This window comes from Ascaphus truei, chromosome 2, assembly GCF_040206685.1.
Source record: "Ascaphus truei isolate aAscTru1 chromosome 2, aAscTru1.hap1, whole genome shotgun sequence".
In the NCBI taxonomy this organism is placed as follows: domain Eukaryota; kingdom Metazoa; phylum Chordata; class Amphibia; order Anura; family Ascaphidae; genus Ascaphus; species Ascaphus truei.
Window position 1 is genome coordinate 346864545 of NC_134484.1, and position 15880 is coordinate 346880424.

General features: G+C 42.6%; 1 protein-coding gene across 6 annotated transcripts in view; it reads right to left on the reverse strand.

Moving 5' to 3' along the window:
* The window catches only part of GSDME (gasdermin E), a 49664-nt gene extending 34047 nt beyond the window's left edge, over positions 1-15617 (reverse strand). The window contains exons 1-3 of one of the 6 annotated variants that reach the window (XM_075586789.1): positions 15506-15617; positions 12480-12714; positions 11381-11573 (exon numbers count right to left, since the gene is read on the reverse strand). In XM_075586789.1, the coding sequence (XP_075442904.1) occupies positions 11381-11573; positions 12480-12696 (410 nt within the window). In that variant the 5' untranslated portion in view covers positions 12697-12714; positions 15506-15617. Of the gene's footprint in view, positions 1-11380; positions 11574-12479; positions 12715-14512; positions 14685-15302; positions 15395-15424 lie in introns of those variants that run through there. The other 5 variants (XM_075586793.1, XM_075586790.1, XM_075586795.1 and 2 more) reach the window with 5 other exon arrangements.
* Between the last annotated feature and the right edge of the window lie 263 nt (positions 15618-15880).

Below are 15880 nucleotides of genomic sequence, written 5' to 3' on the forward strand. Positions count from 1 at the left end.
TTTTCTGAGCGGAGAGAGGTGGAAGGGGGGAGAGAGAGAAGGGAAGGGGGGGAGGGAGAGAATGGAGGGAGACACCCAGATACAGACACACATACACAAAGCCTCGATCCAGCCAATGACACGCCAACTCCCTTCATAGCCACGGCCCACGCTCCTGCTCTAAAATTATTGCAGGACAGCCGCACGCATGAGTGCGGTGAGCGCCAGCGGGGACTCAGCCTAAGGCTATGAATGAAGTTAGGTCCTTAAGATACTAGGCTTTAGATGTAACCCATTCAGGTTAATCCACAATAATAAAAACCTAAATAATAATAGCAAGTTTCAAAGTCATGTACACTATTTGGTGTAAAAAAAAAAAAAAAAAATAATTGCACATTTTTGGATCAACCCCCGCCTTGAACAAAATGAATGATAATGTTTTTGTCACGTGGTGCTCACCACAAACAAGACGAGACCCCAGGTACTGAGGTGGGAATAGATATAACGCATCCGACAGGCACGGGGGTACGTCTGGAGTATGGATAGTCCAGATTGTCGGGTCCAGAGTGGAAATGTTAGAGTCGTCATATATACTTGCCAAGGTCAGGGTAGGAGAAGTCTGCAAAGTAGTGGGTACTAGTAGCCGAGGTCGGAGCTGGAGATGTTAGAGTGGTCGTGGTCCAAATGCCGAGGTCAGGGTAGGAGAGTTGCGGAGGGTCGAGGATAGCCGAGGTCAGTAGTCCAGAGAAGCGGTAGTCCAAAGGCAAGCCAGGTCGGTACACAGGAGCAGGACAAGATAGGAAGTCTGAAACACAGGAGAGGTAAGCACAGGGAACAAGAATCTATGCTCAGCCAAAGTGCCAGTGGCACAGCCAAGCATATATAGACAGGACTGTCCAATCCCATGGAGGGGTGGAGCAGAGGAGCGGTCTCAGTGGAGGCAGCGATAGGAGCAGGAGGCAGGCTAAGGTGGTGGAGTTGATTAAGTTCTGTTGTCACGGAGCTCGGGTGCGTCACGTGCGTGCGTCGCGTTCGATGACGGGTGGCACGATGCGGAGGCTACCCCTGCGGCGTCTGGAGACGTCGGAACAGCGCACATGCGTGCCGTCCTGACAAGAGAAGTCCTGCGCGTGCGTGGGAGCGCGCGTGGCTCTGGGATCCTCACAGTTTTTCAGAGCAACATGATTTTACAAAACTGTTCATTGAAAAGAAATAACCTCAAAACTTTAAATTCCTGTTCAAATACTAAATACAGATGCAGCCACCAGTATCCGACCAATTGCCTGGGAAAATACTGGGGCTATATCTCACAGTAAATGCTGCAACATTTCTGTTAGATTCTGCAGCCAGACTAATGGTCCATCGGATTAACACAGCGGGGGTCCCTGCAGTCCCATTCAGTTTGAATATGTATAATCAAACTATTGCAATCCTTGCTCCGTTTGATGGATGGTAAAATCAATTAATTATACAGGTAACAGCTAGAAAACAGTGTATAACCATTTAAGTTGCCTCCTGAAAATGTATTTTTTTTTGGGGGGGGGGTCTAAGACAATTACAGAATACAAGACATGATTTTATGGATATTTGTATTAGGCCTGAATAAACAGAACGAGAAAGTGAAATGCCACCTCGAAAAAGGTCAAAACTTATTGATCTTAAAGCAGCAGTTCAAACTACCGTTTAGAAATGTTTTTTTTTTATTCAATTTACACACTGACAAGTGATTAGCTAAATTGCCGATTGATAGGCGAAGATTCGGCTCGGGGGTTCACTAAATGGCAGTCAGTGCAGCCAAAGAGGACAAAAGAGGCAAAGTTCTGTGTGGAAGATCATGTGACTAGGCAGTCGGTAGATACAATTGGTGCACTGCTAGAGTGGGCAGGGCTCAAAAAGGGGTGTGCCAGAGCCCGTTTCAGAAGAGGAAGGGGATGTGACTTTGTAAATGGTTGCTATAGAAACAAAAAATGCTTGTTACATTATAATACATTAAAAATGTCTTTTTTTAATGCTACAAGTATTTTTTCATAGCACAGAACTGATTAATACTGTATAATAATAAAAAAATAAAAACACGAAGGATATTGCTTGAACTGCAGCTTTAAAATTAAATATTCCAAGAGGTTTACTGTATTTGAAAGTCTGATTGCAAAACAAATTTCCCGAGAATATAAAAACCCCCAAAATAACAGGGTTTTAAAGCACACAGACCTTGGGCGGAAACGGCAGCAATCTGGCAGGAAATAAATCCAGAAATCTCTGAATAGCAACAGGATAAATACAATATCACTTTCAAAAGCATGCGAAGACTTGCATCATCACAACAAACAAAAAAATAATAATAATAGATTTTAGTTTAGTCTTAGTTTATCAATTCTCAATCTATTTTTTTCTAGAAATACAGGACTCTTGAAATTAGAGGTTCGTTTGGAAATATTGCCATTGGGTCATAGAAATACCCGACACTTCTAAGTTAAATCCGGGAATTGACAGAACTTGACATACTTAATTGTCTGCAATCTTTTCAATGCTATAATTTATAGTGACATACAATATATCCTAGGGATGGTGAGGAGGATAAGAACTGTGCCTTTTTTGATTGCAATCTTTGATGTCATAGATGTTTCTTTTCTTCTGGGGGAGGAGGAGCGCAGATGTGCTCAGTGGTATATGTGAATAAAAATAAAAGCAAATATAGTGCAGGAGGTTGATAATGGTTATTTATCACTCTGTTAGCTTTAAGTAGTTGCACTCACAAAACTTCTTGTAATAGTAAGTATGTCAGAGATTCTTCTCTCTGACTGGAGCCCTTGTGATGAATAAATACAATAGATCTCAGGATATCCCTCAGTTGGTATATAAGGTCGACATGAAAAAGAAAAAAGCCACAATAGTGCATACTATTTGACCAAATATATTCAATAAAATGTGTCAAGAGCAGTTAAACTCACATTTCCAATAAAATAAACAGGCGTTGGAGAGAACTGCCGAACATGGAAGGACCCCGTCGGTATACAGCTTCTCTGCGTCTTACACTCTGATTTCCGCATACGTCACTTCCGTGGCAGCGTCACAGGTAAGGGCGAAAGCGCGGTCTGCCTATGGAATCAACTCCGATTTGCCAGTCCTTCAGTTCTCCAGCAACCCTAACTCTACGCGTTTCGCTGGTGCTTCGTCAGGAGTTATCAGAACAGTCCTATTTGAGGAAGTTGAGCCGCTAACTACACTTTGTATATTTAATACTTATTTTACCACTGGTTGGGGCAAATGGAGACAGATATTGGTCCGGGCGATATCGGTCTTCCCGGTCCTCCTTTCATGATGCAGTGTCATGACATCATGTGACGTTGCATTGTTATGGTGATGCATCACCAGGTGATCTGATGTCGGGTCACCAGGACAATGCAACGCTGCAGGAGGAGATGCCACTCCGGTAAGAGACACTTGCAGAGGTCCCATGCTCTTCCCTGAAAATCAGTTTGATTGTTGTGGGGAAGAGCGCGGAGCATCTGTAACCACCATCAAGCCCCCCTTACACTATTCACACCCCAAACAATCTTACCTGCTTGGGGTGAGGTCTCGTCAGTGCTGCTCCGGTCCTGCGCCAGTCCAGGGACTCCGCAGCTCCCTCCAGTTGGGCGGAAGTTGTAACTATGTCAGGGTCTCCTAGACATCCTGCCTAGCCATAGTTCTTTCCTTGTCCACCGGGTGTGCTGCTGCTTTCTGTCTGCTCTGGGGTTCTTCTGTCTTCTTGTTGCTCCTCTCTGTCTTATAGTTCTGCTTCCTGTTAGTACCGTTGCCTTTGTTTTGGTGTCAGACTCCTTATGCCCATGCTTCTGCTGCAGCTCCTGTTCCTGTACATGTTCTGTGTTTGGAGTCCTGTACCTTTATTAAAGGCCCTTGCTAGTGTATCTGGCTTGTCCCTGATCCCTGGTCTCAGTCCCAGCTCCCCTACCCAGTTCCTGTCACCGAACCTCTGCGTGTGCCACGACTATACTGCTTGCTGCCTGCCATCGACCCCAGGGCTGTCTTAACAGCATTATAGGCCCCCAAGCAAAGCAGTGCACTGGGCCCTGCCACCTCTCCGCTACAAGTCGTAATTTTTCTCCTTCTACCGAGTTAGCGGGAGATTTGAATGTTGTGGCGGGTGATCGGAAAATTAGTGTTAAATTCTGGTCTGTGCATAGATTAGCATGGGACCCCTATGCTCGTGGGGCCCCCAGGCAACTGCTCAGCGTGCCCATGTGTTAAGACGGTACTGATCGACCCTTGCATGCCCACGACGATCCGGCTTGCCGCCTGCCACCGACCCCTGCTTGCCCACGACGATCCTGCTTGCCACCTGCCACCGACCCGTTTGCCCACGACGATCCGACTTGCTGCTTACCACCGACCTCAGCCCGTTACCCCAAGAATCTTTGCCTGCTCCCGCTGTTCCGGCTACCGAGGTCCTACCCGCCACAGGCGTCTCCCGTGACAAACTAACTTCCAGCACCGCCAGGAGGAGGGAGAGGAGGCAGTGTCCGTCTGGCTGCATGGGGAACAGCTGGGATAGTTGTCCTATCCCTAGCCGCACTGGCCCACCAGGGCAAGCCCGAATGCCCAATACAATCTAAGAGACACATGTGAGAGACAAATAGATAGCTAGATATACACTGTAGGTGTATTTAATAGTCAAGGGGGCTCCGGCCCATGGACCCAACATTTCCCAGCAGCCCAATCTGCCCCTGATCTAAATCACATGTCCATCTATCAAACTTATTCAAAGACTCAGGTTGTTCATACAACCACAAGTCAGGGATAATGTTATGCGTCTATGACATGCATCTCAATAGCATAATCACATTGGGCATTGCGGGCTGGGCAACGACTCATGTTCATGTTTCATCCATACAGTAGATTAATACAGTCTAGACAACATACTACAGAGATTTAATGTGTATGTAACAAACAGATTACTATGATTTTACAACAGGATTTTTTTTTATGTGAAGATTATCCCTTTTTAAGATTAGAAATAAAAGCTATGTTTAATATTACCACATGAACCAAAACAATAGCTTGTAATGGAAAGATATTGACTTTCATCAGTGAGACTCCATTGAAGTCGGAGGTTAACTCAATATCTATGAGAGTCACAGAAAGTCAGTGATAGTTGACAGGTCAGCATTGAACCTTCTCTGCTCCTACTTGTTTCTCTGACGGGGAAGGATTGTGCATAGATGGATAATGATGTCATAGTGGGGACACTCTTCGATCAATAGATCTCCTGTTTTTTAGTTTTTTGTTTTTACAAAAAGTTTCATTATTCTAGAAGTACCTGTTAGGTTTTATAAAAAATATAGGTTAAATAACATTCAGATCTGTATGATAGCTCCCCATAAAGCAGTATGTATATCATTATCTATACAGCACCGTCTATGTACATAGCGCCTCCCAGCAGCAATACACGTGACATAATATAACACATAATGGGAATAAGCGCTTCAGGCATAAAGGTAACATTAGGAAAAGGAATCTCTGCCCCGAAGATCTTACAATCTAAGTTTAAGGCAACATGATATCCATCAATAGCTGCGTAACCATACTGTAACAATCATTAGAACTTTTTTATAATCACCTTAAATTGCCAATCACATATCTTGGGTATTTTGAGTGCCTGTTGAGGTTTTCAACATAGCCTGGCCAACTACGTAAGAATAATTGATGAGGATTATTTCTGTCACCTGATGCTCTAATACACAGTAATCTGAAGTCCAGAATTTACAAACAGCAGATTTAGCTGGTTCACAAATCTCTCCTTTTTTTAAACACACACACACACACACACACACACACACACACACACACACGATGATCATATACTACACAGTGAAACCCTCCAGTAGTTGCCCATTGTGAATAAATATTGATGTAAAATAATATTCCAACATTGTGAATTCACAAAGTAGCAAGTTTACTTACTAAAGTAATTAAACAAAAGCAGAATGTGTTGTACTTCTTATGCTGATCCGAGCTAAACTTTTAAGCCCTGGCTTGGAAAAGCTATTAAGCCCTTGTGCTGCCAGAGGGGACAGCAACGCAGTGCGAGCCTCGCAGGCAGCAAAGGGGTTAAAATATAAAATGTATTATAGTGCAGAGTAAATGAGTACTTCAGTATTAGGTGATATCAATTGTTAGTCTAAATAAAAAAGGTATTTTAAGACAAGCTTTCAAGAGTTATATTCTATTGCTCAGGTCAGCAATACTGATTTACAAAGATTCAAGGAGTGTAACACAGATGTTAAAAAAAGAGAGCGTGAACAGTCTAAGGGGCCTATTCTAGTAGCTTAAATAAGTGACTTAGAAAAATGTGGCCTCTTCTCGAACAAGTTTTTAAAGTGTACGGTAGCTATTCGGAAAGCTTTGATTACATGCCAAACGCACTCGAGAAGTGCTTCTCCCTGATCGGTAGTGCTCCCGCACAGATAAACCGTGCGGGAGCTCAAACTCGCATTTCTTGTGAAATCGAGCTACCTAATAGCTCCGAGATGCACATCGCTGCTGCAACTCGCAGGTTCTGATCTCGCCACCCGATGGGATCCGCGATGTGACTCTGAAGAAACATTTCTTTTTACCGCATCCGATTGAAGCCAGGGGTCTCCGGAGCTGATACCCATTAATACCGGCTCCTGAAATCCCCTGCTTCAATACTGTGTTATTAAAATCAAATAAAAACAGCACCATCGCCTGTAAGACCTGTCCAAGGAGATGCAGCAGTAGAATCCTACCTCACGGTTTCTGACTTGCGATAACACAAATGTCTGACCATTCGGTAGGGCCATGCAAAGCTGTTCGATTTGGCAGTGATTTTATCAAAGCTACTAGAATAAGCCCCTAAGACAGGAGATGTGGAGAATTAATTGCAGAGTGTAAATAAAGAAAGACAGGGCAGTAAATGTATGGACCATATATCCATCAGCAGTGTGAAGGGGGGAGAAGGGTTTGGAATGAAAATTAAAGAGATAGTGAGAAACACTACATAAAATTCTGATGTGTAAGAAACCCCATATCGGCATTGAGTCCTCTTGTTTTAGTGTCAAAAAGCATTATCATTCTTAGTTCAAATGTTTTCCGTTCGAGAGTGCTTTTAAACATTCCTTTGAGAATGTTGATGTTTAAATGATTCATGGAATGAACTGGATTTGAGAAGTGGTGTCCCACTGGAGTGGGATTTTATTATTTATAACAACATTTATATAGCACCTGTAAGGCGCTGTACATTAGTTAGTAAAACAAAAAGGTGTGGTATAGATTTTATTTTAGAGTCATTGTTAAGATTTCATTGTGGTCAGGGTATGGGTTAAATGCATTGAGAGCTTGCTTGGTTGGTGGACAGGGCTTGGGGTCAGGTCTCTGGATTTAGTCTCGCTGTGGCATGGTGATGGGTCTGACAGTGGCGACGATTGGATCAGTGAGTATGGATCAATATACTGCAAGTAGAAATATAGGATAAAGTATCTGTCGTCTAAATTTAGCATACTGCACCGACACACTTTATTCGAGCAAATACCCAGTATGTACCTGGCAGATACCTGGAATGAGCCGCTCCTCACCTCTGACAAGCCCCGTTGCGTTTGCCTTCCCAGCCTGGGTTCATGCCTGGCTGACGAGCGGCTAATCTGTTAAATGATAATGATTAGGATTTAATAGGCTGCAATGCTTCGCGTGTCTACCAGATGGCATAAATTCATGAATTGTAATGCAGTGTATATATATATATATATATATATATATATATATATATATATATATATATATATATATATATATATATATATATATATATATATATATACTGTGCAGTATTGCAGCCAGCGGGAATAAAATGCTTCAATCCCTGCCTGGAAAATAACGCAATGCACTCGGGCAGAAAACAGTCACAAACCTCAATACACCCGGGTATACCCGAATTCGTGGGACTAGCCGAGCTCGAATAAAGTGTGTCGCCAGTGTAGGTTGAACTTGATAGACGCATGTCTTTTTTCAACCTCATCTACTATGTAACATATTGGGTTTATGACAGGTCAAGACTTTTCCTGTGTGTCTGTGCAGACCTACAAAGAGGACTTAATTGGGGGAGAGGGGGGGGAGGGGCCATCACTGATGGCCCACTAAATATGAAATATATGTTGTTTAGAAGGCAATAAACGATAACCAGATACTATTCTGTCAGCCTCAAAGAAAACTAAATGTTCTTGAATGATTACTGGTGCATCCCAGAGAGAGAGGTGGCACACAGGCCACTCCTTGTTGGGTGAATTTATTTAAAAAAAAAAAAAATAGACTATCCGGTGATCACCTCGATTTCTAAAAGTACAACGTTCAGATATGTGTAATCGTTGCAAAAAGATGCATGCACGGAGGCCAGACACAGAGGTCTAGAAGGTAGCCATGGACAGATTTCCATGTGTCACTCAAATTTAGGAACAAGATGGTGATTATTAGTCTGGTCCATCATAAAATCGCCTGAATCTATTGATAGGACTCACGGTGTTTAAGTATTAGAGAAATTAAGTTATGAGTATAAAACAGTCAACCTAGCAGCTGATTTACAACAGCTGGGGGTGGGATTATGTGGTTTCAATGGGAAGAGAATGGCATATAGGGCTTACTCTAGAGCAGTGGTGCGCAAACTGGGGGGCGCGCAATATTATTTAGTGGGGGCGCATGTTGCATGCGGCGAAGCCTGGGGGCGGGCAGAGCTGTGCACGGACGGCCAAGCAGCTCCAAGCTCCGTGCTGCTGTTTCTCTGGTGCCTGCTTCTCTGTGCTTGCTGCGGGGGCGGGGCTTTCCCTGCACACAGACAACTCCTGTTGTCCTGTGTGCAGTAGCTACTGGGATCGGAGCAGAAGCATGCATGTACTTCCCGCCCCCCAACCCCCGCCCCAGCAGACAGCAGTTCTCCAGTGCTCCTGACAATCAGTGTTCCTGACAATTTGTGAGCTTGCTATACCCGAGTCCTGCTTTATATCATATTGATCCTTAGGCTGTGTTCTGTCTCCCAATGCTGATCGATCACTTTGGGTATCTATGTGGTAGCCTCTGAAAGCCACAGGTGAAAGTGTGTGTGTGTGTTGTGTCTGTGTTGGTTGTAATTGAGTGTGTGTTGTGTGTCTGTGTTGTGATAGGAGTGTGTGTTGTGATAGGAGTGTGTGTGCTTTGTGTGTTGTGATTGAATGCAGCAGTGCGCAAACTGGGGTGTGAGCCCCCTTGGGGGGCGCAAGATTATTTAGGGGGGGCGCAGGTGGCGTGCGACAACCTGGTGTGCGCGGGCCAGCAGAGGCTGTGCGCAGGAGGGCGAAAAAAGCTGTGCGCGGGCAGACAAGAAGCTGTGCACGGGTGGGCAGCCGAAGATGTGCGCAGACGGCCGAACAGGATAGTGCAGGTGGAGGCCACGTGATGGTGTGTGTGCACGCGCAGGGGCTTCGGAGGTACGGGGGAAGAGCACGCCTCAGTGCTGTGATGTCAAACGCCCCTCCTTCCGGTGTCTGCCCTACAATAGCGCTGTGTTCCTGCTTTCCTCCGCTGCCAACCTGGTTCGCTGCAATCCTCTGCAAGTGAAAGGCTAGGCTGCCACTATATCAATCATACTATGAATGTACAGAAATAATAAAAAAAAAAGTGAACACACAACATTGAAAACGGGGGGGAAAAAAAATAATACATAATACTGTAGGTAGGAGTTTGGATGACACTGGGGACAGCAAGCCAAAGAGAAGGGAGAATAAAAAGGCAAATGAGAGAAGGGGAAAAAAAAGGAAGGGAAGGAAAAATAAAGGGGGGTGGGCAGGGGGCAGAGAGAGGGAAGGGAGGTAGCAAAGGGGTGGATGAATCCCCCCCCCCCCCCAAAGGATTGCCTTTGTGCACGTACGCTCTCCCAAGCTTGGCGCTTGGGAAGACAAACAAAATTGACTTTGAAGCGAGCTCAGCAGCAGTCAATGCACACACACACACACACACACACACACACACACACACAGCCCCAATCAACGCGCCCCTCCTCTCGCTCGTGCTTGCAAAATTATGCAGGATACCCTGTGCGCTCATGCTTGGAGAGTTGGTAATGACACCGCTCTCAGCAGCAGCGTGGACGCAGCCTAATTTTGCAAGCGCACGCTGTTGAAATTTAGATATATTTGTATTTACTGTACATTGTATACCGTTTAATAAAAGTTTTTTTTTTTTCATGTGATTTTGATTACATCAGACAGGGGGAGGCGTACAGTTTGGATGAAAAGGGGGGGGCTCGGCCTAAAAAGTTTGCTCACCCCTGCTCTAGAATAATGAAATCAGAATTCAACAGGTGTGTTTTGGACCAACCACATGATTTTTCATATTTCTATGTCAGGGACCTCTCTAGGGGGCAAAAACCTATGATATATGGTAATGTAATGTATAGGGATTTCTGTTTTATCCTATTTTAAGACACGGTTTTGCATTTACTGTAATTGTATTTCTATCTAATCTTTTTCTGTAATCTGAAGCACATTTGCGTAATGATTGCAATTGAGTAAGGGGTTAATATTTAAACTCATTGAAAGTACCTTGCGTAGGAGAAAGGCGAGTTGGCTAGAGTAGCTGTATGTATTAACCCCGGTTGCATATCTAAGTCACTTGCGTGCCATTTGTGACAGATGATATATGGGGACGGATTGAGGGGAGATATTGTTCATTTGAGGGACCTTAGCGAAGTTGAAGTGGGCCAGCTTGCAAGCTGTGTATTAACTCTTGTTACGTGTTCACAGGTGTTCCGTACGTGACAAAGAGCATACTTTGATTTCTATAGCAGATTTTAACCCACCTGCCAAGCAGTGCAAGACCTTTGCAACACTTTCCTGTTTGTGATCATTTGTTGCCAATGTTCCCAGCAGTTTGAGCTACAAACTGTAACAATAGGTAATGTTACATTAGTAATATCGGGATACTTTGTAGCTGCCGAGTTAAACGGACCGAAGGATTGATTGAAACTGAAAGGCGGCCATTTTGTTAGGCACACAATCAGGATTTTGACAGATTTAGAACAGGAGCATCAAACGATTTCCAGCTTAGATAAGAATGCAGAATTATACAAATAAATAAATAAATAAAAAAATTTAAAAAAACACGGGGGGGGGGTGTGTTTGGGGAGGAAACCAGGATTGCTGCTTGAATGTGTATATAAAACTCAAAAATCTAAAGCCCTTATTGAATGTGCTGCAAAGCTATTTCTCCTTGTCCCTCGTAGTAAGTGTAAAGCATCCAAAATATTTATTAAAAAAAAAAAACAACACCTGCTTCACAGCACATTCAATAAGACATGAATAAAAGGAACATAAGACACTAAAATACGTCCATAGAGAATGGTAAGAAATAACAATACCTTTCTTGTACATCTTTCATGAGAAGCTGCATATCAACCTCTTGTTTTCGGAGGTCCCCAAAAGAAGACTGGCTTTCTACATATCCAACCCCAGCGGCATTCATATGGAGAGTCCCAACATCAGCGTCCATGTTCCCCTGTATAACGTCACCCCACACTCCCTCATATTTGACAAATTCAGACTCCACTACAACTGAAGGAAGAAAAAAAAATTGCATATTAGGGAAGTATACAAAAAAAAAACACCCAAAAAATTGTTTATTTATTGTTGTTGCCAACTTAATGGATTTAAATGGCAAACCCAGGCAGAATAAGAAATACTGTATTTACAGAGCACACAGCACTTTTTAGAGCCCCTGAAAAAAAAAAAAAAAAACTTGAATCTTTCCAAAAACAAAATACAAGAGATCGTAGCACTGACAATGAACGTGAGTGACCATATTAATCACACAAGCATATAAACGTTCATTCACGTGTGTGTGTTTGCGTGTATGACTTGACAAGCTTTTGGGAGCTACTGTAACCATTTCCTTTTTGTTTTATAAGTCAGAGATGATCTCTGATCTGATGGTAGGATCATTCCTGTTAGCCTATTTATGAAAAATAGTTATCCCAAACAAGTGACATGTTCACACATCCCTAAAATGCAGTAAGCAAAAGAAGAAAAGAAAAATCATAAACATAACCCCAAGTGGGAGAAAATCTACAAGCATCTAAAATGAGATGTTGCATTGATTTTGTATAGCAATATGTTGTCCTTATTCATTCTGTCCCTGTTTTCTTTCCTGTTTGCGGAACTTATAGTGGAAGACATTTCAGATCACTCACCATTGGAAATCAATGAGTGAGGCACCTCTATCATAAGTGGGAGTTTCCATATAAATACTGTATGAGAGCTTCCGTATGTCCTCTGAACAAGTTTAGGGAATCTAGTCTCACCTCAGACCTTGTACAATTCAACTCCCATAATTAGCTGTGCAAAGGTCCTGAAAAAAAGCCCTGGTCATATTTTAAAGATTAGTAACAGAGCACAGTTAGTAAAGATTGTATGTGTTATTGATATAATCTGCAGTATATTAATGACTTGTGTAATCCCTACCCGGTTTGACAGGTTTCTCTTCAGTGAGAACATCACTCAGCATGCATGTCAATGATGAAAAGTGGTACTTTGGTTTCTGCCAGCACCAGAATCGCTTCTTCTTTGCCACCACGCTAAGAAGGTTGACTTTATCGGCATCATTCAGACTCGCCACGGATATCAAATCACCCCCGGCATCAATATCTCTCAGGAAATTCCTTGTTGCTTTTGCAAACATCGTTGATCATCTGATATCCTAAAAAAGAAGTATACATTTTAGAGTAAATACCAGGATATTGGTATTGGTAGCTGTTACACATACATTGAGGCTACTATGCTAATGTACTTGACAAACTTATATTGGTGCCTGGGCATCTCAAAGTAATTCACGGTGTGTAATGGTCTACACTATATAGGGGAGATGTGGGGCCCACTGCCCGACTATCTGCTACAAGGTGAAGAGATTTATTGCAGATTACAGATCTGCGTACTCGTCAGCATTATGAAACTATAACTATTGTAAATACTGTGTTCCAAAAACATTGCACTCTAACAAAGTCTATTCCCGAAGCTCTGCTATTATTTACCAAGCGTTAACCATGGTTAATGCATTTACATAGCAGTTAAAATTGCTACCAATTTCTGAAACTGGCAAATAAAACTCAGACCTGGGCGAAGGTACCTATAGTGGCCAAAGATAACCTCTTGATAACAGACACGAGAGTCACATGGAAAATACTGAGGAGACAGTTTGGAGAATCCTACACATGTTCAGAATTGTATTAGGAGAGAGAAATATTCCCTTGTAGCTGCACTCAGAAAAAACACCCTGCACATTTAAAACTTGAACTTTATTGGGTGTATATATTTGAAATAAATGGGTCCTGAATGCAACGAAAAAAACTCCACATAAAAACAATTAAAAATGAACAGAGGTAGGTGTGTGCATAGGAGTGATGCCGATGTTTGAATATTAGCCACACAATAGCACCATCGTTTATCAACTGTAATAAATGTTTTATTGTGGTTCCAGGTGAGGCGGAAGATATCAGAAAGTCAGACACCTAATGGTGGGGTGAGATAGGCTAATAATGAGATCTCAGAGGGTCTAGTTAACGGTATCACCTGCCTAATTAAATACAGGGTTACTTAACCACCCACAATACTAGTTTATGGGATGGTAGAAATATACACACAAGTGGGTATAGCTGGAGAGTATGTATACAGACTTGCACAGACCTAAAAACTAAATCAGCTGTTTGAAAGGCAATCCAATCTACTACACTACAGTATATACAGCCATATACATAGGGATTGCCATTCAGAACTGAAACACACACACATATTTTTTAAAGTATTATTTTTGTTTAGTTCTGTGATTTCAACCTTCTAAGAACCGTAGAACCATTTAAAAATGTATTTTGATTCCGGGTATTTTAGACAAGTTAGTCCTCTTGTAGAAAATTAAAATATAGATAATGGCTAATGATAATGTAGCCCTCCTCAATCTTGAAAACGGACACAAATGCAATTTTGGAGAGCAAACAATATTGCCCCATTTGTGTCGATGTATGATTTTGAGAGACATCATGAGAAAGGGAAGAGTGAAATAACACATATGATAGTAGCGTGTATGAAATGCAGTATCACTGAACGCCATTTCCTTACCGTTTACGTTACTAGAGCAAAAACAATCATCCAGTTGTGCGTTATTGTAAATTTACACTGTCAAATGTAGGAAAGTACATTGTATGCTGATGCAGTGTGTTAAAGCAAACATTTATTTGCATCGCCACAATAAAGTGTGTGACATTTAATAAATATACCCGCCCCTTTCTTTGTACCTTATGTAATTAAAATATTATCAATGTGCTATTTTTTAAAAATGGTCCTTTAATTGACTCAAGAGCTGTGACCTGTTCATCAACAGGATTGTGTTTAGACACTATAGGGCAGATACACTAAGGTGCAATGCATTGGAACGCACACTGATCTGGCATTAAGGGCCTTTCAAGTTAATAGCAGTTAATGCTGGATCGGCAGCAATACCCCACCTTTTACCTTCGTAAATCCCAGCCTGTGGCACCTGTTGAATATGCTGTGAAACTGCCTCCAGGATGACAGGAGTTTAGCTCCAATTAGAATGGGACTAAAATTCTTCTCCAGCACAGCGAAGATAAAAAATCACAGAATATTGAATGAGATCTTGTATTTATGGCATAAAACAAAAGTTCATTAAAAAAAAAAAAAAAAAATCCCTTCTATCAAATATGACACTTTTGTCACCGCACGCAACATGCAGCCTCTGACTTATAGAAAACTTTACACCCAGGGAGGGGGTGGGAACAGGGCTGGACCTGGACTAACACAAGTGAAAGAGGGGAGGCTTCTTCTGCATCTGTAAGTGAATACAGTTACTGAGCACAGAGATAGTTCAGTCTAGACAATCACTTTAAAACATTAGTAATAATAAAGCCACTTAACCTGGGCAGGCTAACTTGAGCCAGCAATATATTACAGGTAGATTATAGGGCTTGCTCTAAAAATGTCACCAGTGAAACTTATTGAAAAGAAAAACAGCTTTGTACATTTTTTTTCGTGACATTTATTCAGGTGAATGGAGGTCATCATTGTTAACTGCGCGTTACCACACTTCTCACCATATTCAATTGGGGGTGTAACCCCTTGAGTGCCAGTAGGGCCAGCAAATGCCTTGTTAAAAACTAATTAAAAGTTATAGCAAACCACTACAAAAAAAAATGTTTATGAAGCAACTGCATTACAGCCACATGTGCAACGTTTTTTGCTGCCATGGAGTTCATTTCAGCCCCTCTCTTTCCTTACCTGGCTCCCCCCTGTGACCTGTAGGAAGATCACTGCACACACACACTGCTAGCTGCTAAAGTGACATCTCATCCCGAGCACCCAAACAATACAAAGCAACCTGAGACCAGGCACAACCTCACCCCAGTCCTGAGCCCGTGTCTTTCACTCCAGCACAGAACTCCCCAGCAGCTGCTTTACCCCGCAGTCCTGACCTGTCTCACCTCAGAGCTCCACTTCTGGGACACAGTGAGCACAGGAGACAAGACTCTCTTCTGTCACTCTTTGCTTTCTTTTTCACTCTCCTCCGCCCCTGGCTGGTCTTGCAGCCTCTCAGTGGTTGGGAGCTCTGCAGAGCTGTGCTCTGATTGGACATATGAGCTGTCTTTTAAAACCAAGGGGGTTGGAAGCAGTTCGCTACATTACCACACATTCAATAAATTGCGGTGAGTAAAAAAAAAGTGACAAAACCCTCCACCTTACAGTGTGCAGCAAATAAAAAGATCACTTGTGAGCACATTCACATGACCTGTCTGAGACGTGAATGTACTCACAAGAGATATTTTGATTTGCTCGATATTAACAATAAATTAATTTAT